This window comes from Thermobia domestica, chromosome 6 (assembly GCF_964235325.1).
Source record: "Thermobia domestica chromosome 6, izTheDome1.hap1.1, whole genome shotgun sequence".
Classification (NCBI taxonomy): Eukaryota; Metazoa; Arthropoda; class Insecta; order Zygentoma; family Lepismatidae; genus Thermobia; species Thermobia domestica.
In genome coordinates this window covers 135,017,171-135,043,389 of record NC_137459.1, presented here as the reverse complement: position 1 = coordinate 135,043,389, position 26,219 = coordinate 135,017,171, and the positions used below count along the sequence as shown (strand labels likewise).

The 26,219-nt window shown below is 37.8% G+C and overlaps 1 protein-coding gene across 2 annotated transcripts in view; it reads right to left on the bottom strand.

The window, feature by feature from the left end:
* Positions 1–26,219, bottom strand: part of LOC145688234 (ankyrin repeat domain-containing protein 16-like) — a 324,431-nt gene that overhangs the window by 243,597 nt on the left and 54,615 nt on the right. For both annotated transcript variants that reach the window (XM_081762148.1, XM_081762149.1), the window contains exon 2: positions 2,064–2,239. In XM_081762148.1, the coding sequence (XP_081618274.1) occupies positions 2,064–2,239 (176 nt within the window). The remainder of the gene's footprint in view (positions 1–2,063; positions 2,240–26,219) is intronic.

The window sequence follows — 26,219 nt, the reverse complement described above, 5'->3', positions numbered from 1 at the left end:
TGACAAAAGTGAGAGAAAACAAGAACCCCAGAAAACTCAGCACACGATGTTTGTCAACCAAAAAGCTTATTTAGCGCGTGATGGTATCGAACAAGGGATCCACGCTCCACAGTAGTGTTGCCACGAGACGAGACGAGACTTCAAGTTGTTTTGTCTCGTCTCGTGCAAAGCATGTCTCATCTCGTGTCTCGTCTCAAAACGATATGCTCGTCTCGTCTCGTGGCAACGCTAGAGCGGCTGAGACCCACAAAAAGAACTGTTATGGCAAGTGGTTAAAATTACAAATTTAACGAAGTTTGGTTTGGTTACCAGAGCACAACACACAACACGACTACAGGGGGCCGCGGTGGCTCAGTGGTAGAGCGTTCACCTCTGGTGCTTGGGGTCCCTGCTTCGATGCCAGCTCGCGCCGTGTGAACTTTGTGGTGGACAAACACCGTGTGCGTGGGTTTTCTCGGGGTTCTCCCGTTTCCTCCCACTTTATTCATTCCACCATTTCATTCATTACTCATCATCACCGTCTCCTTTAGCCTAACCGGCATAACCGTGGGACGTAAAACTCCAATATTTCATTTCATTTCATTTCATTTACAACACGACTACAATCTTCCAACAACGACTGCTTAGTTTCGACTGAAATAGCAATGAATTACTACGACAGGAATATTTATCAATAACATCGGTATAGTCGAAAGTCAAGCCTTCTCCACTTATTCTGAAATCCTTTTTTCAGAACCTCTGGCGCCACTTCAACAAATAAAGAGGCCTATGTGACTTTCAGATTTCAAAAGTGCCTTAGGTTCGAATAACATCATAAAACATTTTTTTTTAACTAAATTTTATTGTCAAACCAGCATCTTTTTAAAACTCAGTACCGAAAAAGCTGACACGTTTCTGTCTTTGTTCGGAACGAGAAAGACCATGAAACAATGGTTAGTTAGTGATGAAACTGCTATTAAGAGAATTGTATAACAGGATTTTTATACTTAGATATCCCACCAGCACCTGGAATGAAATCCTCTGAAACTGATCTCGATGAATGCTTTAACATTGTACTTGAATCTGAAGTAGTATCACAAAATAATTAAACTTCAATCGATTGAAAAATAGAAATGAAAGCTCTTTGTAAGAACCATTAAAAAAATAAGTTTAGGTATTCCTTGTTCTTTGTAGGGTAGTCCTCATTTGAAATAATAAACGTTGGTATACATTTCGAACACAAATAGCTTATTCCGAGTTAATACATTTTTAAACAAATTCAAAAACTATGTTTGCATTTTCGAGACATGAGACATTTCACGAGACGTCTCGTCTTGTGTTTCGTCTCGAAAACGAGACGGGACAAGTAGTATGTCTCGTCTCGTGTCTTGCCTCAAAGAGTTCTGTCTTTTCTCGTCTCGTGGCAACACTACTCCACAGGTAAGCTTAGGCGATATTAAAAAGCGCGTATACCAGTTAGAGCTGCTATTGTGGTTTAGAGTAGTATTGAGATACGTTTAAAAACTTTAAGAGTCACTAAGAGCGAATTAAGGCTGTATTGAGTATACTGCTCTCGACTGGTTATAACAGTGTAACAATAGTTACTGAAAAATGTTAGTTCTTATAAAATATTTAGAGTTGTTGATATCTAAATTTGAAGGCATATATGATAAAATGTAGACGTTGTGGCTATAGTAAAGTTACTCATTTGTGTTCGCTCTCTCTTATGGCTTTATGGCTAACCCATGAACTACTGCCGTTTCATTTACGAAAAGACAAATTTTAGCAAACATTCCATATGAGCGTTTTGAGGACAAGCTTGGAACTGAAGTTCTACTGCATGGTTTAGTTGACACTGACATTATAGCAAGCATAACATGACAACATCAGTCTTTCGAATTATATTTTTCTTTAGGTATAATGGTTAATATTCTTCTTTTTTGTGTCCGAGTAGGTTTAGATACCCGCTTGAAACATATGTGATTCCCAACCAATGTAAAATTGTAGACTCAAACATCATTAAACTTTGGTGCTGAAAACTTATTTTGCAAACATCCATTAAAAAGTATGAAAAATAAACAAACCTTAAAACGTTCACTTTTCCCTCTCTAGCAGCTACGTGTAGTGGAGTATCTCCAGATTTCTCATAGTAAGAATCATATATTGACGATATATTCTTTTTCAGACTTCTCAAAAACTCAACATTGCCTTCTTGTGCGGCCTGAAGTATCTTGTGATGCAATGGGTTTTTGGTTGCCATCTGTAAAAGATAATAACAATAATCTTACATAAAAACTATATGCTCATGTGACCATAACATACCCACTAAATGTTTATAACTTAAATCAGTGATGGCCGTGTAAATGAAAACGAATAATGTGTGATTAACTCCAGCCCTTTTTTAAAAATCCAGACCTGAATTGAGACTTGATTTTTAATATTCGCTTCATACAGTATTGTCAGATATACGAACGCTCCAGAAATCAAATAACGCGAAATACAAACGAAAAATTATTCGAGCGAATTTCATCTTAGAATACGAATGCTGTTTTGAAATCTGAACGCCCAGCACGTATTACGTGTGTGTGTTTTCACTGCACACCCATGTGCTTTGTTATTTAATTCGTTATTCGGAAACTACAATGAAAGTATCTTGTGTGTTTTTCAGTAATTTTATATCCTTGTACCTGTTTTCGTTGTTCTCTTGTATAGTGTACTCCCTATGATGCTAAAAAGGAAGATGGAGAAGATAAAATGAACAGAGAGAGTAAGAAACGAAGAGGTTTTGAAACGGACAGGAGAAAAAGAGGACGTTTCTTCCCAGCATTCTTCGTAGGAAGGCCAATTGATTGAGATCTATCTTGCGAAGAAATTGTCTTTTTGATACCGTTATAGAGGGAAAGATGGAAGGAAAGCGACTGGGAATAAAAAGAACACAACTGAGTGATGATCTGGAAAAATAGAAGAAAATATTGGGGGCTAAGAGAGAAAGCTGAATATCGAGAAACGTGGAAGAAAGATTTTCAGGCCCAACCTAAGAAAAAAAATCATTAGTCGCAGGACCTGCCAATAGGCAAAATACTTAATAATGGTAATAACCGACCACGTAGGAAACATACTAATTTGAGTAATTTGGCAATATTTTACCCACAGAAAGGGATAAGCAGGACCACTCAAATTTACAGAAATATATATTTGATTTCTAGAAAAAAATTACCAAATTTTATTTTCCAACAAAAATTTTGAGAAGGGAGCAGCAACGTACTCATGTCCAATAAAAGGGAATGGACCCTTATACTCAGTCATATGACCGTGTAACGTGAAAAAACCTCATCAAAGAGGATAAATTGGGTTAAAAACCTCTGAAATATAAATTTTTGGCATTTTAAACCAATGTTGAACTCAGACTTTTGCACAAGGGGAACAATAAGAATTTAAGAGAGGCTCTGTTTGAGACTGTAATAGAGCAGTAGAAATCTGTCACAACAAAGCTTGCGACTTGTTATTCTCTGGTCGGTTGCAACAATCAAAATATTGCCATTACGGATGGTGCCGAGACAGACTTTTATATATTGAGACGAGACCGAGATGGACTTCTATATAGAGAGACGAGACCAAGTCAGACCTCTATAAATCGAGACGAGACGAGACAGTCTCGAAAGTCTCGGTCTCGTCTCGAATCTTGACAATGATAGCTGTTCAAATTGCCTCTGCTCAAAATTTGTTTCGTGCTGTGTTACATAATATGGCAACAGTTGACTGATGTACTGTGGCGTATTTAGGGGTGGTTATGGAGCTCAAACCTTCCGAATGATTTTTTTTTTTTTGCATTGCATGTACAACACAAATGTTTCTTACTCTTTCGTCAAGCCTCTCCTGAAACAAAATCCACTGCTGATGCATATAGCCTTCTCTCTCTCTCTTCCTTTCTTTCTCTCTCTCTCCCTCACTATATATATTAGGGATGGCCAAAATTTTCCGGAATCCGGATTCCGGAAATTTTGTTTTCCGGAATCGGAAAATTTACTTTCCGGAATTCGGAAAAATTCCGGATTTCGGAAAAATTCCGGAATTCAGAAAAATTCCGGAATTCGGAAAAATTCCGGATTTCGGAAAAATTCCGGAATTCGGAAAAATTCCGGAATTCAGAAAAAATCCGGAATTCAGAAAAATTCCGGATTTCGGAAAAATTCCGAAATTCAGAAAAAATCCGGAATTCGGAAAAAATCCGGATTTCAGAAAAATTCCGGGTTTCAGAAAAATTCCGGAATTCGGAAAAATTCCGGAATTCAGATAAATTCCGACATTCGGAAAAAAATCCGGAATTTAGAAAAAATTCGGAATTTTTCCGATTTTACTCTCCGGATTCCGGAAAGTAAAAATTCTGGAAATGGCCATCCCTAGCTAGTAGCTGTTAAAAGAGAAACACAATAATGAATATATATATACTGTATTAGTTTCTTGTAGTTGGATATGTCTTTATCACTTACGTAGACAATTGCTACTGCAGTTATTTACTGCTTTATGAGAAGGTCTTATTTTCACACACAAAAAAAGTCGCCGGTATGTCTCAAACATTATCGCGTTCCCACCTGCAGCTGCTCCAAAGCACTGCAAACTACTTTTTAATCAGGCGAAAGGCAGTGAAGGAAAAGAAATCTCAACAAATATTCTAATAACATTCGCTTATTGTCAACATACCTACAGTGAGCGCAGAAAGTGCTCGTACACCATGCATACTTTATATTGAAAACAGCTAGCATGAGAACGGGAGGTGGAAAATATATATATAACCAGAATTAAGACTACACATTCATACATTTTATTTCTATATACAAGAGAAAGGCCAAACAAACACAATCATTGTTTTGCTCAGAAGAAAAGAGAGAATTCCTTTTTTGTAAACGCAAAAAGTCACCGTACACTTATGATTGAATTAATGCTTATAAAGTATATTACGTTATTTAATATTTTGTGGGATTACCCTGTGCGTTAATGATTGTCTGTAGTCTTCGTGGCATTGATTTCACCTGTAGTAGTTCGTAGTTCTGTAGCTTCGGGACTATAGAAGTCAGTAGAGAGCTTTTGTGAACGCGGCATTGAACCTCCGGGTTCCATAGGCCATAGAGTTAGTTAGCTTCGGGACTGATTATGTCCCATTCTTCTTGAATAGCTTTTCTCAGGCCTTCTTTAGTAGAGAAGCTGTGCCTTCTGATTCTTGTCACCAGAACAGACCATAGATGTTCTATGGGGTTCATGTCTGGGGATTGGGGAGGTGTGCGAAGCTGTTTCATGGTATTATAGAGTAGCCACAATCGAGTATTTTCCACTGTATGTTTGGAGTTGTTGCCTTGCTGAACAATAAATTGTTTTCTGCGCACTAGTATGCAGATTTTCCTTTAATATGTTAATATACACTTTGTGGATCATCACTCCATCGATAAAGTGGAGACGACCCACTCCTGAGGCACTCGTACAACCCCAGACGAGCACGGACCCTCCTCCGTGTCTTACTTTAGGGACGAGATTTTGAGGATTCATCTCTGTATTCACCTTGCGTCATACCATACGCCTCCCATTGGATTCGATAAGATTAAATTTACTTTCGTCCGAAAATATGACCCTATTCCAGAAAGAAGCCTGATCCCTTATCTTTATACTCTTTTTCAAACTTTAGTCTCTTTATACGATTTGTCTTGTTCACCCATAACATTTTCCTGGCTATCCGACCATAATACCCTGCAAATATCCCGCACTGTACTGGCTGATACTTTAACACCGCGTGTTTCCAGATCCGTTCCCAATTGCACAGCACTATTTTTCGGAACCTTTTTTCTTTCCCTAATAATGTAACGTTTATCTTGTTCACTCAACACTCTTGGTCTTCCAGTTTTTTTTTTTTTTCGCACAGTGATAGAAACATTATACATCGCAATTATTGTTTGTACTGTTGAACGAGGTCTGTCTGCAAGGTTTGCTATCTTTCTCAAAGATTTAACCTTCTTATGCAATTTAATAATTACTTTTCTTGTCTCCTCATTTGTTTCTGTTCGGTTGCTTCCCATTTTTACAGCCCACCGTGCAGTTTTTTCACTCCTATTCACAACTAAACTCATTCTGTTATTCGTCATGCTATAAACAGAGGTGTATAATCAGGTGAATACTAGTGAACCCCAGTTGTGGTATCTTTGTTTCGTATTCGTACGTCAGGTGTACGATCTCTTTTTGCGTCTACTCTATACACTTTCTACGGAATTTATTTACTTTCTGACCATTAAACTTGTCTTCGTGGTTCTTTATTGATATATTCATAAAGCTTAGTTTTCGTTATTCATATTGTGTGTGTTATTACACTTCTTAAATTTTCTGTTTCTTTTTCGCAGGCATTCTCGTTTCAATAGCATAGGTGTACGAACACTTTCTGCGCTCACTGTATGTACAGTAAAACAAATTTACAATTTTTGACTTTACGAAGTATACAATGTAATTGTTCAATAATTAACATAAGCAGGCATTCATTAATTTATATTAATATAATAGTTAACAAAACTAATAAGCGGGTGATTGATGACTCAGTGGTAGAGTTTTCATCTATGGTATTCTAACCCAGGACATGTGGGTTTTCGATGGCTAATTTTGTGTTCGAAAATTTTTCCGGTGGTAGGCCTACTGTTGGTTCCCTTTCTTATATTTGTTCCATCATCACTCATTAACGAATTTAGTTTATCAAAACTCTATAGCCATATATTCATTCTGTCCGTCAGTGAAACAAACAGTCTCAAGTACTATCTGATGGATTACCATCAATTTTGGCCACGATGTACAGAGTCAATAGTTAAGAATCGAGTTCCCTGATGAATGTAATATTCAAACCGGAAGCGGTACAAATCAACCATTTCCGGTTTTAACGTTAATCATTATATTGTAAATATGGTAATAGATAGCGAGAAACGGTTTCCAGTAATCGACATATATAACATTCATGTAGATAGAATGTTACCCAATTTGTACATCTGCTGAAAATAATGAGCTTAGGTATTTAGAGAGCATTTTCCGCTTTAAAAAATGTGTGCTTGGTAAAGAATGTAGAGAATTAGCTGAGTCAGGCACGTAGCTAGAATATGGTAATAGGAAGGGGGGTTCTGTCACGAAATACTGTGGTTATTTACCAGGGGCTCAATCATTCTAAATTATTTTATTGGCAACATATATTGGTTCGTTTAGCCAAGATTTCTAATGGAGGGATGATAACACCAGAGGCTCGATCAATCTAAATATTTTACTGACAACATACCCATGTTGATTGGTTAGGACAATAAAATGAGGATATATTAGTAAGTATTTTAATAAGAAGCTATGAAGATATCTCGAGTAAAAAATTATAAAAAAAGTATTGAAAAAGATATAGTCTTCCGAGGTCATTCGAACGCAGTGGCGAAGCGTAATCCCACAAGTAAGGTAGGCCCGATAAACTAATATTCCCATTTAGCTCCACTACAAATATTTTGTGGGGCCGCGGTGGCTCAGTGGAAGAGCGTTCACCTCTGGTGCTAGGGGTCTCGGGTAAACCCTGCTCCCGCCAAGTGGACTTTGTGGTGGACAAACACCGTGTGCGTGGGTTTTCTCGGGGTTCTCTCGTTTCCTCCCACTTTCTTCATTACACAATTTCATTCATTACTCATCATCACCGTCTCCTTTAGCCTAACCGGCATAACTGTGGGACGTAAAACTCAAAATTTCATTTGATTTTTTTTTCATTTACAAATATTTTGAAGTGCAATCCATATTTTCTTCTGTCTGGGATTTGCAGGGGGGATGAGGGGAATATCCTCCTCACTTGCTCTTTTCATTTCCTGCATATTTGATTAGGACTACGATTAGGAATTAATTTCTGGCCTTTCGGCATCTAAGGCCATTTAGCCCGTCACGTTTGACGGATGGCGTCCCTCGGAGAGCACATAATCCGGGGAAAGGGAAGGAAGCTGCCTGGGGCCTATAAGTTAGGTACCAGCCCGGCATTTGCCTAGTGTGAATGAGGAAAACCCAGGAAAACCTCATTCAGAGTGGCTGGCCTGAAAAAGCATTTCACACTTTTTCAACGGAGTGCCCCACTGGGAATCGAACCCGGGACCGCTCGCAGCGAAGGCGAGAGCGTTAGCAACTACGCTACGCAATGAAGGGAGAGAAAAGGAAAGTAGGGTCTACATTTTTACAGTTAGCTGTCAAATTTCTTGGATAAGCATTTGTTACTTGCATCTCTCACTTTGAAGTAAGTACAATACTGCATTTAATTTATGCATCACGTAATAATAACTTCAATAGAAATGTTAATGGTCAGAAGGAACTTCATTTGAATCAACGCGAGATGTTTAATACTGTATTCTATGCAGTGGCATATTTAAGGGGGTGGCTTCGGGACTTAAGCACTCACCGAAATTTTATCGTAATTTTTTATTGTTTTATATATATATTGCAAAATTTTCACATTTGCAGAAATGAAGTTAGCAAAACCCCTCGAAACAAAATCGTAAATACATCGCTGATTCTATAAAATGGAAAAGTCAACTAAAATTACAAATATTATTATTTTATCCTATGTTTAATGTATCAGACTTACACTTTACAAGCTATTATGGAACAGTTCCCATGTAGGGAAAAAATAAAGCTACTCTGAATAACTGATGAGAGTAGATACTAAATTAAACAAGTTATCACTAATACTGTATAAATACTGAATTCTACATAGAAACTTCATAATGTTAAAGAAATTATTTAATAACGTATGAAAGATGCCTTCAACGCTAAAATTTAACTCCCAGAGGCGAGCCTTCGCACCTTCCCAACAATGCGCGTAATCCCCAGCGATAATAGCTTCGCTCCCTGACCAGCATAGTCCGTAAGCCTGTCTAGCGAGCTGGTGAGGCTCAGACGGAAGGGTCTCCAAGTGTTTTCAAACTACTATTTTTTAGCGAAAAAAACCGAAATTTTGAAGTATTGGCTTTATTTTATAAGAAATCAAAGATAAAGAAAATATACGGGTAGGCCCGGCCTCAGAGTCTCATAGTACGCTTCGCTACTGTTCGAACGGTGTCGAGAATTTTGCGTCTGGGAAATTTGCACCCTACCTCAAGAACAAGGAAAATTGCGCCTGCAATGTACCTTCACCGGGAAGTTTGAGCCCTGCGAAATAAAAGAAGCTATTCGAGCTTACGAATTTGCTCGGAAGGGCTGACATTACAGCATAAACAATCCTCCCCCCACAACCATGCCATTTGTGATTTATTTTCATTGTGGCTATATAAGGGGAGAATAAACTTCAATATAAGCCAAAAGAACACAACGGATCAACGCAATCACTGCTTCTTCCAGAGATGATTTTGGGCGAACACTGGCCTCCCCAGAGCTCTCAAAGTGCCCCCTCGGAGGAGACCAAAATAATACGTCTATAATATAATAATAAATAGAATAGTACCAGCAGTGACCCCCCCCTCCGGAATACTAAGTGTGCCCCCGGAACATTTTTTCTGAAAGAACGACTGAACGCAATTGTGTGTTTAAAGTGTAATTCCAGCAAGTAAACACACTGCACATAGTTTTCTTGATAATATTACTGAACTGATTTTACATTCACTTTACATTTTCTTTTCTATATTTTGTGTCCTAAAAAGCCAAACAACTCGCAAGGATTGTGAACAGAGATATCTGGGTAGAGCCAAACAGCCTTTTGTAGATTAAATTATACTCTTTGATTATATTAATAAATAATTATATATCAGTCATTTATACTTTTATTGTAAATTTTGTAGTATAATGAAAAATTGTATTTGTATGGATTGCCCTCTAGTGAACTAAAATTGTATTTTTTTTTTTTTTTTTCATTTGTTCGGAATATTATAACGGATGGAGTAACTCACTGAGACGATGAGAGGCAAGCCTAGTTCAAGTGTGAGTGGAAGTTACTTTACACAGTACAAAAATAAGTTGAATTGTAGGGCGCTAACATCCCAGTGCAAATATATAGCCGGCGCATTTTCCCCTCTTTTTGCGGTAGGGCGCAAACATCCCAGTGCAAATATATTGCGAGCGCATTTTTTCCTATTTTTGTGGTAGGGCGCAAATTTCCTGGGCGCAAAATTCTCGCATTCAAGGGAAATATAATGTCCGTGAAGTTGACAAGCCACTTATGTCAGACTCCAATTTCGACTTTAAACGTCGCTAGTGCTATGTTAGTGTTCGATAGTGACGCAAATCGTTAGCACTCCACAGATAACGTGTGCTTTTTAAATAATGGATATGTCTTCTAACTGCATGCCAACACGCCCACTTCTAAGAATCATCTCAAAAATGAGGTTAACCGTTAGAGCAAGTAAGTGCTCATTAGTACCATTAACATTAACGTTAATGCCTCCATTGTACGGCCCTTTGAGTAATAATTACACCACGTATAGTCTCAATGGGTCCCTATATTCTCGCGAACATTCTGACGTGCCCAAGTTAGTTACTTTTTTTTTTTGGAACTATTGTTTATCTGTTATTGTTTATTGTTTATTGCTAGTCTGCAGAGTAGTCCTTACATTAATATGCCATTGTCCTTGATAATCATTGCGTATTTACGAGCAGTTTGTTATTACTGTTAGAAGATATCAAAAAACAACAGATAAAATCTACTACTTAACGGTTCATATTTTTCTTTTACAGTACACAAACGATTAATAATAATAATAATAATAATAATAATAATAATAATAATAATAATAATAATAATAATAATAATAATAAGACTATTCCAGCATAAAAGTTATCAATTGCATCACACTGGCAACAAGCGACGCATATTTTAACTTCATAAAAATTCGTTTCTCACGATTTTCTGGAAAACTACGTATGATAACATTTTCATTATGTCAAGTTGTTTATCTCAGTGTGATATATGTATTACCTCTGGACAATATCACAGTAAAACAAAAATTAAATATTAGGAGTGCATCGTACTTTTGGACTACATCTCATTAACCGTGGGAAGATTGAGTAGTGTATATTTTAGGATGTAAGTTTCAGCTTAACTTGCATCATACATTCTTAGGATTACAAAAAGGAAATTTGTTCGTTTGCATTTGAACAAAATTCTTAGGATTACAAAAAGAAAAAATAATTTTTCCGAAATCCGGATTTTTTCCGAATTCCGGAATTTTTCCGATTTCCGGATTTTTTCTAAAATCCGGAATTTTTCTGAATTCCGGAATTTTTCCGAAATCCGGAATTTTTCCGAATTCCGGAATTTTTCTGAATTTCGGAATTTTTTCGAAATCCGGAATTTTTCTGAATTTTTCCGAAATCCGGATTTTTTCTGAATTCCGGAATTTTTCCGAATTCCGGAATTTTTCCGAATTCCGGAATTTTCCGATTTTACTTTCCGGATTCCGGAAAGTAAAAATTCCGGAATTGGCCATCCCTAATATATATATATCCGCGGATCCAGTGTAAAGAAAGTAGGATTGAAGCCCATTTTATCGAGTGTAAACCAGAGCGTAAAGGGAGCTATAGTCCCTATAGCCCTCCCCTTGGATGCTATATATATATATATATTAGGGATGGCCAATTCCGGAATTTTTACTTTCCGGAATCCGGAAAGTAAAATCGGAAAATTCCGGAATTCAGAAAAATTCCGGAATTCGGAAAAATTCCGGATTTCGGAAAAAATTCCAGATTTCGGAAAAATTCCGGAATTCGGAAAAATTCCGGAATTCGGAAAAATTCCGGAATTCGGAAAAATTCCGGAATTCAGAAAAAATCCGGATTTCGGAAAAATTCCGGAATTCAGAAAAATTCCGGAATTCGGAAAAATTCCGGATTTCGGAAAATTCCGGAAGTCAGAAAAATTCCGGATTTCAGAAAAAATTTGGAATTCGGAAAAAATCCGGAATTCAGAAAAAAATTTTTTCTTTTTGTAATCCTAAGAATTTTGTTCAAATGCAAACGAACAAATTTCCTTTTTGTAATCCTAAGAATGTATGATGCAAGTTAAGCTGAAACTTACATCCTAAAGTATACACTACTCAATATTCCCATGGTTAATGAGATGTAGTCCAAAAGTACGATGTACTCCTAATATTTAATTTTTGTTTTACTGTGATATTGTCCAGAGGTAATACATATATCACACTGAGATAAACAACTTGACATAATGAAGATGTTATCATACGTAGTTTTCCAGAAAATCGTGAGAAACGAATTTTTATGAAGTTAAAATATGCGTCGCTTGTTGCCAGTGTGATGCAATTGATAACTTTTATGCTGGGATAGTCTTATTATTATTATTATTATTATTATTATTATTATTATTATTATTATTATTATTATTATTATTATTATTATTAATCGTTTATGTACTGTAAAAGAAAAATATGAACCGTTAAGTAGTAGATTTTATCTGTTGTTTTTTGATATCTTCTAACAGTAATAACAAACTGCTTGTAAATACGCAATGATTATCAAGGACAATGGCATATTAATGTAAGGACTACTCTGCAGACTAGCAATAAACAATAAACAATAACAGATAAACAATAGTTCCAAAAAAAAGTAACTAACTTGGGCATGTCAGAATGTTCGCGAGAATATAGGGACGCATTGAGACTCTAGCAAAGAGCGTTGTGTTATAATTACTCAAAGGGCCGTAGGATGGAGGCATTAACGCTAATGTTAATGGCACTAATGAGCACTTTCTTGCTCTAACGGTTAACCTCATTTTTGAGATGATTCTTAGAAGTGGGCGTGTTGGCATGCAGTTAGAAGACTTATATCCATTATTTAAAAAGCACACGTTATCTGTGGAGTACTAACGATTTGCGTCACTATCAAACACTAACATAGCACTAGCGACGTTTAAAGTCGAAATTGGAGTTTGACATAAGTGGCTTGTCAACTTCACGGACATTATATTTCCCTTGAATGCGAGAATTTTTGCGCCCAGGAAATTTGCGCCCTACCATAAAAATAGGAAAAAATGCGCTCGCAATATATTTGCACTGGGATGTTTACGCCCTACCGCAAAAAGAGGGAAAAATGCGCCGGCTATATATTTGCACTGGGATGTTAGCGCCCTACAATTCAACTTATTTTTGTATTGTGCAAAGTAACTTCCACTCACATTTGAACTAGGCTTGCCTCTCATCGTCTCAGTGAGTTACTCCATCCGTTATAATATTCCGAACAAATGAAAAAAATACAATTTTAGTTCACTAGAGGGCAATCCATACAAATACAATTTTTCATTATACTACAAAATTTACAATAAAAGTATAAATGACTGATATATAATTATTTATTAATATAATCAAAGAGTATAATTTAATCTACAAAAGGCTGTTTGGCTCTACTCAGATATCTCTGTTCACAATCTTTGCGAGTTGTTTGGCTTTTCAGGACACAAAATATAGAAAAGAAAATGTAAAGTGAATGTAAAATCAGTTCAGTAATATTATCAAGAAAACTATGTACAGTGTGTTTACTTGCTGGAATTACACTTCAAACACACAATTGCGTTCAGTCGTTCTTTCAGAAAAAATGTTCCGGGGGGCACACTTACAAGGAAGGGTCACGCAGTGGCTCCGCTGAGATCCGAACGAGACAATTGTGTTTCCATTTGATATGTTATAACTAGATGAATTCCCAAGTTATACGTGCCACCGAGCAAAAAATCGTGAGTTACAACATATTTTGTAATGTACGAACTACAAAAAATTTACCTGGCATAATAGTTTGAACCGAGTCATTTCTTCGAAAACGGTTGAGTAAGTGGAAAACTCGGCCAACACGTATCCCATCATTTTCAACGACAAACAGTTTTGGGGTAAAAACTTTGTCCCAGGGTCCCCCGCAGAGTCCAAGAAGGGGTCCAACTCAAAATTTTCAAATGGCAAGGGGGGTTAAGTGGCACATCATTTGAAAGCTGTTGTAAAATGAAAGAAAATGCAGCAAGTCTCGACTCTCTACAACAACCCTGTGCAAAATGGCGATGTGTCAAAGTGTAAACGAAAACTTAATTGAAAAGTCCATGGTCACCCCTATAAATCTGAAAGGTAAGACGAATGTGAAAACAGGAAAGGATGTGTGGCATTATTTTCAAAGTACAACGATTAAAGTGGAAACGTCTTGTCCCAGGGTCCCCACATGGTCCCAGATGGGGTCCAACTAAAATGTTTCAAATGGCAAGAGAGGTAGGACATCGTTTGAAAGCTGTTGTTAAGCGAAAGAAGACGGAGCGCATCTCGACTTTCTACGACAATCCTGTCCAAAATTGCGGTTGGTCAAAATGTAAACAAAAGCTTAATTGAAAATCTATTGCCACCTTGAATCCAAGAGGGCCGCTTCAAACCTGTATCGAAAGGATAAGCGTATCAAACTGCTTAAGCTACGAAAACAAATTTGGCATTAATGTTGATTATTAAGTGACTAAAATATGCAAAATGTTCAAAAACGCAACATCCTGAGTTCAAAATGCCGCACTATGTATCGAACGCATATCCAGCTCACACCACTGGTGTTGGAGAAGCGAACGGTTATGGTTAATAGTAGATATCCACAAAATATCAAAGAGTATAATCTGTAATCCAATGTGGCTGCCAGCGTGAAAAATGAGTTTGTATATAAATATGTTATTTCTTGGAATACTGTGACCAAACCAACAAAGTTTGACGCAGCTCGATCTACTGAAATGATTTACACATGTTTGGTACTACTCGCCAATCTTGCAAATGATTTTGTTTTTTTGTTTTTTTGCTTTTTGGATATTTGGTATTGCTTGAAGTATTGCGATCAAACCAACGAATGACATACACATGTAACCATCACGAATACGTTACAATATAGCCCCCGACCTACTGGTGCACCAAGTTCTTTCTGTATGAACTACGTATGACAAAATTAGAAAAAATACCCGAAGGTATTCAACTTTTGTTTAGCAGCATGAGTAGGAAATCAGAGTTTTGTGTGTTCATCGCATATTCGTTATATTCAAGTTAATAATGTCCAGAGAACCGTGAGGAACGTGCATTAAGAACAAAATATATGTGTTGTTACCGAATGAAATAATAGTTGAAGTGAATCGAAATTCAATTGTTCTTTAGTCTTCCTATTATTTCTAAATACATAATAGAGAAAAATAGAGATTTAGATTTCTACTATGAATAACATAGGTTTGAAGCGGCTCTCTTGGATTCAAGGTGGAAATAGATTTTTAATTAAGCTTTTGTTTACATTTTGACCCACCGCAATTTTGGACAGGGTTGTCGTAGAAAGTCGAGATGCGCTCCGTCTTCTTTCACTTAACAACAGCTTTCAAACGATGTCTTACCTCTCTTGCCATTTGAAACTTTTTAGTTGGACCCCACCTGGGACCATGTGGGGACCCTGGGAGAAGACGTTTTCACTTTAATCGTTGTACTTTGAAAATAATGCCACACATCCTTTCCTGTTTTCACATTCGTCTTACCGTTTCCGATTTATAGGGGTAACCATGGACTTTTCAATTAAGTTTTCGTTTACACTTTGACACGTCGCCATTTTGCACAGGGTTGTTGTAGAGAGTCGAGACTTGCTGCATTTTCTTTCATTTTACAACAGCTTTCAAACGATGTGCCACTTAACCCCCCTTGCCATTTGCAAATTTTGAGTTGGACCCCGTCTGGGACCCTGCGGGGGACCCTGGGACAAAGTTTTTACCCCAAAAATGTTTGTCGTTGAAAATGATGGGATACGTGTTGGCCGAGTTTTCCACTTACTCAACCGTTTTCGAAGAAATGACTCGGTTCAAACTATTATGGCAGGTAAATTTTTTGTAGTTCGTACATTACAAAATATGTTGTAACTCACGATTTTCCGCTCGGTGGCACGTATAACTTTGGGATTCGTCTAATTATAACATATCAAATGCAAGCACGATTGTCTCGTTCGGATCTCAGCGGAGCCACTGCGTAACCCTTCCTTGTTAGTATTCCGGAGGGGGGGTCACTGCTGGTACTATTCTATTTATTATTATATTATAGACGTATTATTTTGGTCTCCTCCGAGGGGGCACTCTGAGAACCCTGGGGAGGCCAGTGTTCCCCCAAAATCATCTCTGGAAGAAGCAGTGATTGCGTTGATCCGTTGTGTTCTTTTGGCTTATATTGAAGTTTATTCTTTTCTTATATAGCCACAATGAAAATAAATCACAAATGGCATGGTTATGGGGGGAGGATTGTTTATGCTGTAATGTCAGCCCCTCCGAGCAAATGCGTAAGTTCCAATAGGTTCTTTTATTTCGCAGGGCTCAAACTTCCCGGTGGAGGTACATCGCAGGCGCAATTTTCCCTGTTCTTGAGGTAGGGCGCAAATTTCTCAGACGCAAAATTCTCGACACCGTTCGAATGACCTCGGAAGACTATATCTTTTTCAATACTTTTTTATATTTTTTTACTCGAGATTTCTTCATAGCTTCTCATTAAATACTTACTAATATATCCTTATTTTATTGTCCTAACCAATCAATATGGGTATGTTGTCAGTAAAATATTTGGTCTAGGAATTAATTCGTGCGGTTGGTACGCACACATTGAAGCTGTAGTACAAACACAAAATACATAAATACCTTAAGAAAAATATTGTCCATCGCTAGCCACCACTTTCGCCCATCTGTCAGGCAATGTACGGATTCCGTGGCGAAAGAAGTCCTCATCCTTGGAAGCGATCCAGTCAGAGACCCATGTTTCGATATCTTCTGAAGAAGTAAACCGCTGTCCAATCAAATCGTTGTTCATGCAATCGAACAAGTAGTAGTCCGAAGGAGCAACGTCTGGTGAATACGGCAGGTGGGGTAAAACTTCCCATCCGACATTTTCTAAATAGGTTTTGACCGGTTTTGCGACATGTGGGCGAGCGTTATCATGTTGAACAATAAGTTTATCATGTCTGTTCTCCCATTCTGGTCGTGTTCTGGCCAGAGCTTGCTTCAAACGCATTAATTGTCGTCGATAACGTTCTCCATTCATAGTTTCAGCCGGTTGCAGCAGCTCATAGTACACCACACCTTTCATATCCCACCATATGCACATCATAACCTTTGCACAGTGAATATCTCGTTTTGGTTGTGATGGACCTGGTTCACCTGGTTTCACCCAGGCCTTTTTTCGTTTAGGGTTCTCGTAATGGATCCACTTCTCATCACCCGTAATAATTCGATGCAGAAACCCCTTTCTGCTCTGTCGTTGAAGCAGCAATTCGCAAATGGTTTTTCGTCTTTCAACGTCTCTGTCTTTCAATTCATGTGGAATCCAATGTGACATCTTTTGAATCATTCCCATGGCTTTCAAGCGTTTGGAGACTGTTGTTTGATCAACGCCTAATGCTGCTGCAAGTTGCTCCTGCGTTTGACACGAATCCTGCTTGAGCAATGCTGTCAATTCTTCGTCTTGAAATTTTTTTGGCTGTCCAGCTCGCTCTTGGTCTGCCAAGCCGAAATCACCACTTCTAAACCGTGCAAACCACTTCTGACACGTTCGATCAGCTAGAGCATGGTCACCATACACTTCCACCAAAATACGATGACTTTCAGTCGCACTTTTCTGCATGTTAAAGTAATGCAGCAGGACACCCCGCAAAAACACTTTATCAGGCACAAATTGCGCCATGTTCACTTCACTACAAACTGGTGTTGTTGACGCTTTATGTTGTCAGTAAAATATTTAGATTGATCGAGCCTCTGGTGTGTAACCACAGTATTTCATATCATCCCTCCATTAGAAATCTTGGCTAAACGAACCAATATATGTTGCCAATAAAATAGTTTAGAATGATTGAGTCCCTGGAAATAACCACAGTATTTCGTGACAGATCCCCTCTTCCTATTACCACATTCTAGCTACGTGCCTGATTCAGCTAATTCTCTACATTCTTTACCAAGCACACATTTTCTAAAGCGGAAAATGCTCTCTAAATACCTAAGCTCATTATTTTCAGCAGATGTACAAATTTGGTAACATTCTATCTGCATGAATGTTATATATGTCGATTACTGGAAACCGTTTCTCGCTATCTATTAGCATATTTACTATATAATGATTAACGTTAAAACCGGAAATGGTTGATTTGTACCGCTTCCGGTTTGAATATTACATTCATCAGGGAACTAGATTCTTAACTATTAACTCTGTACATCGTGGCCAAAATTGATGGTAATCCATCAGATAGTTCTTGAGAGTGTTTGTTTCACTGACGGACAGAATGAATATATGGCTATAGAGTTTTGATAAACTAAATTCGTTAATGAGTGATGATGGAACAAATATAAGAAAGGGAACCAACAGTAGGCCTACCACCGGAAAAATTTTCGAACACAAAATTAGCCATCGAAAACCCACATGTCCTGGGTTAGAATACCATAGATGAAAACTCTACCGCTGAGTCATCAATTACCCGCTTATTAGTTTTATTAATTATTATATTAATATAAATTAATGAATGCCTGCTTATGTTAATTATTGAACAATTACATTGTATACTTCGTAAAGTCAAAAATTGTAAATTTGTATTTACTGTACATACAGTGAGCGCAGAAAGTGTTCGTACACCTATGCTATTGAAACGAGAATGCCTGCGAAAAAGAAACAGAAAATTTAAGAAGTGTAATAACACACACAATATGAATAATGAAAACTAAGCTTTATGAATATATCAATAAAGAACCACAAAGACAAGTTTAATGGTCAGAAAGTAAATAAATTCCGTAGAAAGTGTATAGACGTAAAAAGATATCGTACACCTGACGTACGAATACGAAACAAAGATACCACAACTGGGGTTCACTAGTATTCACCTGAGTATACACCTTTGTATAGCTTGACGAATAACAGAATGAGTTTAGGCCTAGTTGTGAATAGGAGTGAAAAAACTGCACAGTGGGCTGTCAAAATGGGAAGCAACTGAACAGAAACAAATGAGGAGACAAGAAAAGTAATTATTAAATTGCATAAGAAAGGTACGTATTTGAGAAAGATAGCAAACCTTGCAGACAGGCCTCGTTCAACACTACAAACAATAATTGCGATGTATAATGTTTCTATCACTGTGCGAAAAAAAAAAGAAAAAAACTGGAAGGTCAAGAGTGTTGAGTGAACAAGATAAACGTTACATTATTAGGGAAAGAAAAAAGGTTCCGAAAAGTAGTGCTGTGCAATTGAGAACGGATCTGGAAACACGCGGTGTTAAAGTATCAGCCAGTACAGTGCGGAAAATTTGCAGGGTATCATGGTCGGATAGCCAGGAAAATGTTATGGGTGAACAAGACAAATCGTATAAAGAGACTAAAGTTTGAAAAAGAGTATAAAGATAAGGGATCAGGCTTCTTTCTGGAATAGGGTCATATTTTCGGACGAAAGTAAATTTAATCTTATCGAATCCAATGGGAGGCGTATAGTATGGCGCAAGGTGAATACAGAGATGAATCCTCAAAATCTCGTCCCTAAAGTAAGACACGGAGGAGGGTCCGTGCTCGTCTGGGGTTGTATGAGTGCCTCAGGAGTGGGTCTCCCCACTTTATCGATGGAGTGATGATTCACAAAGTGTATATTAACATATTAAAGGAAAATCTCCATACTAGTGCGCAGAAAACAATTTATTGTTCAGCAAGGCAACAACTCCAAACATACAGTGGAAAATACTCGGTTGTGGCTACTCTATAATACCATGAAACAGCTTCGCACACCTCCACAATCCCCAGACATGAACCCCATAGAACATCTATGGTCTATTCTGGAGACAAGAATCAGAAGGCACAGCTTCTCTACTAAAGAAGGCCTGAGAAAAGCGATTCAAGGAGAATGGGACATAATCAGTCCCGAAGCTACAGAACTACGAACTACTACAGGTGAAATCAATGCCATGAAGACTACAGACAATCATTAACGCACAGGGTAATCCCACAAAATATTAAATAACGTAATATACTTTATAAGCATTAATTCAAGCATAAGTGTACGGTGACTTTTTGCGTTTACAAAAAAGGAATTCTCTCTTTTCTTCTGAACAAAACAGTCATTGTCTTTGGCCTTTCTCTTGTATATAGAAATAAAATGTATGAATGTGTAGTGTTAATTCTGGTTATATATATATTTTCCACCTCCCGTTCTCATGCTAGCTGTTTCCAATATAAAGTATGCACGGTGTACGAACACTTTCTGCGCTCACTGTAGGTATGTTGACAATAAGCAAATGTTATTAGAATATTTGTTGAGATTTCTTTTCCTTCACTGCCTTTCGCCTGGTTAAAAAGTAGTTTGCAGTGCTTTGGAGCAGCTGCAGGTGGGAACGCGATAATGTTTCAGACATACCGGCGACTTCTTTGTGTGTGAAAATAAGACCTTCATCATAAAGCAATAAATAACTGCAGTAGCAATTGTCTACGTAAGTGATAAATACATATCCAACTACAAGAAACTAATACAGTATATATATTCATTATTGTGTTTATCTTTTAACAGCTACTAGCTAGGGATGGCCAATTCCAGAATTTTTACTTTCCGGAATCCGAAAAGTAAAATCGGAAAAATTCCGAATTTTTTCTAAATTCCGGATTTTTTCCGAAATCCGGAATTTTTCCGAATTCCGGAATTTTTTTGAATTCCGGATTTTTTTCCGAATTCCGGATTTTTTCTGAATTCCGGATTTTTCCGAATTCCGGGATTTTCTGAATTCCGGAATTTTTCCGAAATCCGTATTTTTTCCGAATTCCGGAATTTTTCCGAATTCCGGAAAGTAAATTTTCCGATTCCGGAAAACAAAATTTCCGGAATCCGGAAAATTTTGGCCATCCCTAATATATATATATATATATATATATATATATATATATATATATATATCGGGTGATTCTGTTAGTCCGTACCAGGCCTTTAAATCGAAAACGGTCCGAGATATGTACAAACTGAAAAACACGTATCCCATTAGTAGTAAAGGACAACAGAGCGAAGTAAAAAGTTCCGTCCCAGGGTCCCAGACGGGGTCCAACTCAAAATTGTCAAATGGAAAGAGGGGTCAAGTGGTATATCGCTTGAAAGCTCTTGTAAAAAATAGAAGCTACAACAAGTCCCGATTCTCTACGATCAACCTATGCAAAATGGCGGCGGGTCAAAATGTCATCAAAATGTGCATTGAAAACAATATGGCCACCCCTATAAATCTGAAACGGGCAGCCAGACGGAAAAACTGAAAAACAAGTGTCTCATTATTTCAAAAGTACAACATATCACGGTAACCAGTTTGAGATATCCAGGCTGGGTCCACCTCCAAATTAGCAGTTGTTTGATTGTGCTGGAGGAAAGACCCTGAACATTTTGAACAGATATATTTCCTTGGTAACATACGTTTTCCGGGTACAATACTACAGAGACTGTTCAGTCCTCTTTCGTGACACTACTGAAAAGTGTTGTTTCGTCTCGTAGTCAACGCTGGTAACATACACAGTATGGAAATGGAAGCGTTATGGTGGACAGTTAAGTATATTATATTGCAATGTCTAACGTTGTTCTAAGAATTAATTTACCATCGCATAACGTACAAAGGATATATCATATTTAACTTGGAGACGGCTGCTGTCCGTTGTGTAGCAGATGTGCACTTCACACAGCACGTTTTACATCACGTTTTACCGAAATTGTCACCCATGTACTGCAAGACAACGGTCCAGACGGCGATAAATTGTAGACCGCAGCTTCAAGCTCTGCCCCTCCTATGCTTCGAAATGCGGTCATTATACGTTGCCTCATATCTTCTGATGTAGTTGATCCATATATTACGCCGCACATGAAGTGGGATGTTTTCCAGTAGTTGCGGTAGATGTTCTGTCAAGAATTGATGGAACAGAGCCGATGTTAAATTTCCATCAATAAACCAGGGCCCGATTACATGTGTCCCAATGATACCACCCCACACATTGATGCTCCAACGTCTTTGTCGGTTGATCTGTAGTGTCCAGTGCGGATTCTCCGTAGTCCAATAATGCGTATTGTGTAGGTTGACATGACCATCACTTGTAAATATTGCTTCGTATGTCCACAGCACGTACATACTGAAAAACGTTGGGTTTGTCCTCAATTTCTGACGGACCCAATTACAAAACTGGAGGCGCTTATTACGGTCGGCATCTGTTAGCACCTGGCACAAGGAGATATGATACGGGTGGCGTTTATGCTTCTACAATATACGCAGTACGCTTGTTTGACTAATTCCGTGATCCCGGGCAATAGCTTTTGAGGATGCATTAGGACGTACTTCAACAGCAGCCAAAACATCAATAACGACATCGTTTCATCTACAATTGGAGCTTGTTTGTGACCCCCATATTGAGGAGCGCCCTGTTTGTTTCAGACGATTTGCTAACCGTCAAAGTACATTATGGAAAATTGATTGTCGCTGTGGGAACCTTGCGTTATAAATTCGGGCTGCAGCTCTATAGTTTTGCCTACATTCCCCTAACACCATTAACATGTCAAATGCCTCCCCGTTCGTATATGGCATTGTTCCAATACAATGCTATCTTTAGCCGACACTGCACTAACACACGATATTAGGGTAGTACGTGCCACCTTTTACAATGAAATGGAAGCCTTCTGACACACACACACACACACACACATATATATATATATATATATATATATATATATATATATATATATATATATATATATATATATATATATATATACAACTCAATTCGTAGCGTGTATTACTTTTGCACAGTACAAGCACTTCACTACAATTCATACTAACGTCCCCTCAGCAAAGCCAGCTCAACTTACTGTGGAACAAACTGTGTTCCAGCGTACCTCACGTTCATACCTTTCAATTCAAGGTTGTCTGCGACTGTTTCTCTCGAAAGGTGTATGTTTTGTACAACAAACATAAACCAGCAAACAGCACAATCCAGTTGCAGTAATCGTTATCAAAGATGTGTATGTTTATTCATTTCGGTATTTCATTTGAAGTTATACGTTTCACGACATTAATGTCTCATGAATTTCACTTTTACACGAGGCATAGGGAAGAAAAGGGCAGGTAAGGACAGGGCTGGAACCTTGCGTCAATCCCATTATTCGCCTGTTGTTACTGAGGAACACTGAGCTTAAGATAGGTATACAGACGAACCATGCTGTGACATCATTCAAACCAGGTCGGGAATTGGGGGGAAAATGCATTCTCGAACGGAAATAACACAATAACGCGGACAGGGTCGCAACGTGACACTCGGGGATTGGCAAGATTTATACGTCATTGGACAGCAGACGGCAAGTCCAGAATACAGATCTATTTATACCGCCGTTTTGGGTTCTGGGCTGAATGCGGGCAAATGGTGCAAAACAACATGTTCTAGGGGAATGTTCCGTATAATTGCTGCACCCTGGAGAGTTATGGTGTTCATCATGGAAACAAATCATCGCGCAGTGCACACAGCCGAAATATTTTGTCCGTTGCACTAGCCAGTCGGGAGGATACAGTGTTCAATTTCCTTGACCCCATAGTGTCGGAGGTCTGGGAGGGAAGAGGTCACCGTAAGAAGCAACATCACAACTACCGACAAAGGGCTTTCAAACATCCTGTGCGGACAACAAGGTCAAGATCTGGGAAAAGCGCCAGACCTCTTACAAAACAGATGCAGGTAACATTGGTAGAGCATGCTTGCCTCGTTGCACACCTCGAAGAATTCTGTGCAAGCAAAGTGAAAACAGTTGTTTTCTCCCGACCGACTAGTGAGTGTCATTGACTCAATATTTCGGCTGTGTGCACCACTTGCTGATGTGTTTTTATGATGAAAACCACAACTCTCCAGGGCTTCCGGGCACTGTCCAGCAATTTTACCGCCAATTCCACTGGAATATGTGTTTTTTCACATTCATTTCAATGCAGCTTTTGATGACATTTTGACCAGCCGCCATGTTGCATAGGGTGATCGTAGCGAATCGGGACTTGTAGATTCTTTCTTTTTACAAGAGCTTTTAAGCGATATACCACTTGACCCCTCTTTCCATTTGACAATTTTGAGTTGGACTCCGTCAGGGACCTGCGGGGGAGCCTGGGACGTAACTTTTTACTTCGCTCTATTGTCCTTTGCAACTAATGGGATACGTGTTTTTCAGTTTGTACATATCTCGGACCGTTTTCGATTTAAAGGCCTGGTACGGACTAACGGAATCACCCGATATATGTAATGCTGAAATTTTGTACCAAGTTGTGTGAAATATTGAAGGGCAAATTCTTCTAGATACCCTGCAATTCTTCTAGATACACTAGGTAAACAAGCAGTGTTGCTAAGGCAACATAAAACTGTATTTTCTCAAATTGCACTAGGTAATTTATTAGATATTTCTAATTTAGATATTAAATAAAACCACAATACCACATACATTATTCAGTGTAACAAAGGACAATAGAGTATCACTAGCATCAACATTTTGGAGATCATTTATAATACAAATGGCATGGACGGGGCAATGCGCATCAATTGTATTTTAGGTCAAATACTATGATCGTGGTGTAATGTATTTCGAATGAATAAAGGAACAAAGCTACAAGAAATGGAAAATTAAATTTTTCTAAAGACTTTACTTTGGAAACGTGCTGACATATCACGTCTCATTATGTAGATGCTTCCAAAAGACTCAGCCTAAATGATCATAATGCCATTTACAACAACTGTTATTTCAAACACATGGGTAGTGATTGTAATACTGCTTAAAATGACGTATTTGTGTCATTTTTTTAAATAATGATTGTTGCTTTCCTTTGCTTCTATAGCATTACAACAATAGTTTTTGGTGGTTTTAATTACAAGAAGTCGCAGTTACATTATTTAACCAGTGTTGCCCACTTAAATAAATTGCTAAATATTATTCTAAATATAGTGCAAATAACGTAACTAAACTGCAAAATATTTTACAATTACGCGTAATTTGTTTTATGATGCAAGAATGTTTTCGGAACATGACTTTTTTCATAGCCTTTGGGCTACTTATAATGTTAATGTCAAAGTTTTCGTTCCAGAAATATACGTAAATGCAAATTGTAACTCAGTAACACTAGTTGTTTCCCCTAAGCCTTAGGCCTGGTGTACACTTTAGATTAAAACTGTGCTTAATTAAAAGTTCTAATTACACCTTAATTATATTTCACTTGGTTTAGTTTGACCACCGACCACTCAAACTCGATCCATATAGCTATATGCAATTGTTCAAGGACCCTCCCTACCATATAGCCATATGCAATTATTCAAGGACTTACAGTTAGTAATACATATTGTGTTCATTTTTGGTTTGGTTTGTTTTAGTTTAACGTCCCATGGTTATGCTAGGGCGGCCAAAGCAGACGTAGAGCTAATGATTATAGTGGAATCCAAACCACTTCGGTCGTTCCACTTTATCCCCCACCGGGAATCGAACTCGGGACCACGTGAACCGAGGTTAAGTGTGCTAGTCGCTAGACTAAATGGGGGTCTTCACATTGTGTTGATTTAAATTATTTAGTCAAGGTAGCAAGATCCGAAGATCAAAAAGTAGATTTTCTGTGCTCCGAAAGCAGCGGATTTGAACTATTTGTAGCCCAAATATATAGAAATCAATTATTTGGAAACTAATGAGATAATTTTAACATGAGCTGGAAAATGTGCTGAACGTATTGCAAGAAGAAATTATGATCAATGAACGAAAACAATTCTAAAATGGGTACCACGAGACAAAAACAGCATAGGAAACGTCCGCATACAAGAAGGTGTGACGAAATCAAGAACCACTGGGAAGTAACCTACAAAAGAATTGCCCTAGATAGATACTTGTGGAGAAGACTTGGAAAGACATTCATCCAGCAGTGGATTAATAATGGTTGATTATGATGATTTTATTATATCTGTGCCACAGAGGTAAACTAAACCAAGTCATTATTTCGTAATTTTACAAGAGAAGCGAAAACCGGTTCCTTAACTAATACATAAAGTACTGTTTTTCAAACTATACTAAATAGTTACAAACTAACACCACTAGGAAGAACACAATCTATTAAAAAAGTATTCTTAACTGAATTTTGACGAAAAAGTGACTTAGCATAGTCTGCCTCTAAAGTTTATATATATACATATATATAAACTTTTACTAGGTAGAGTAGAGTAAAAATGGATCCAAAAATTTAACGGAAGTCGTACAACGAAAAAAAATTGA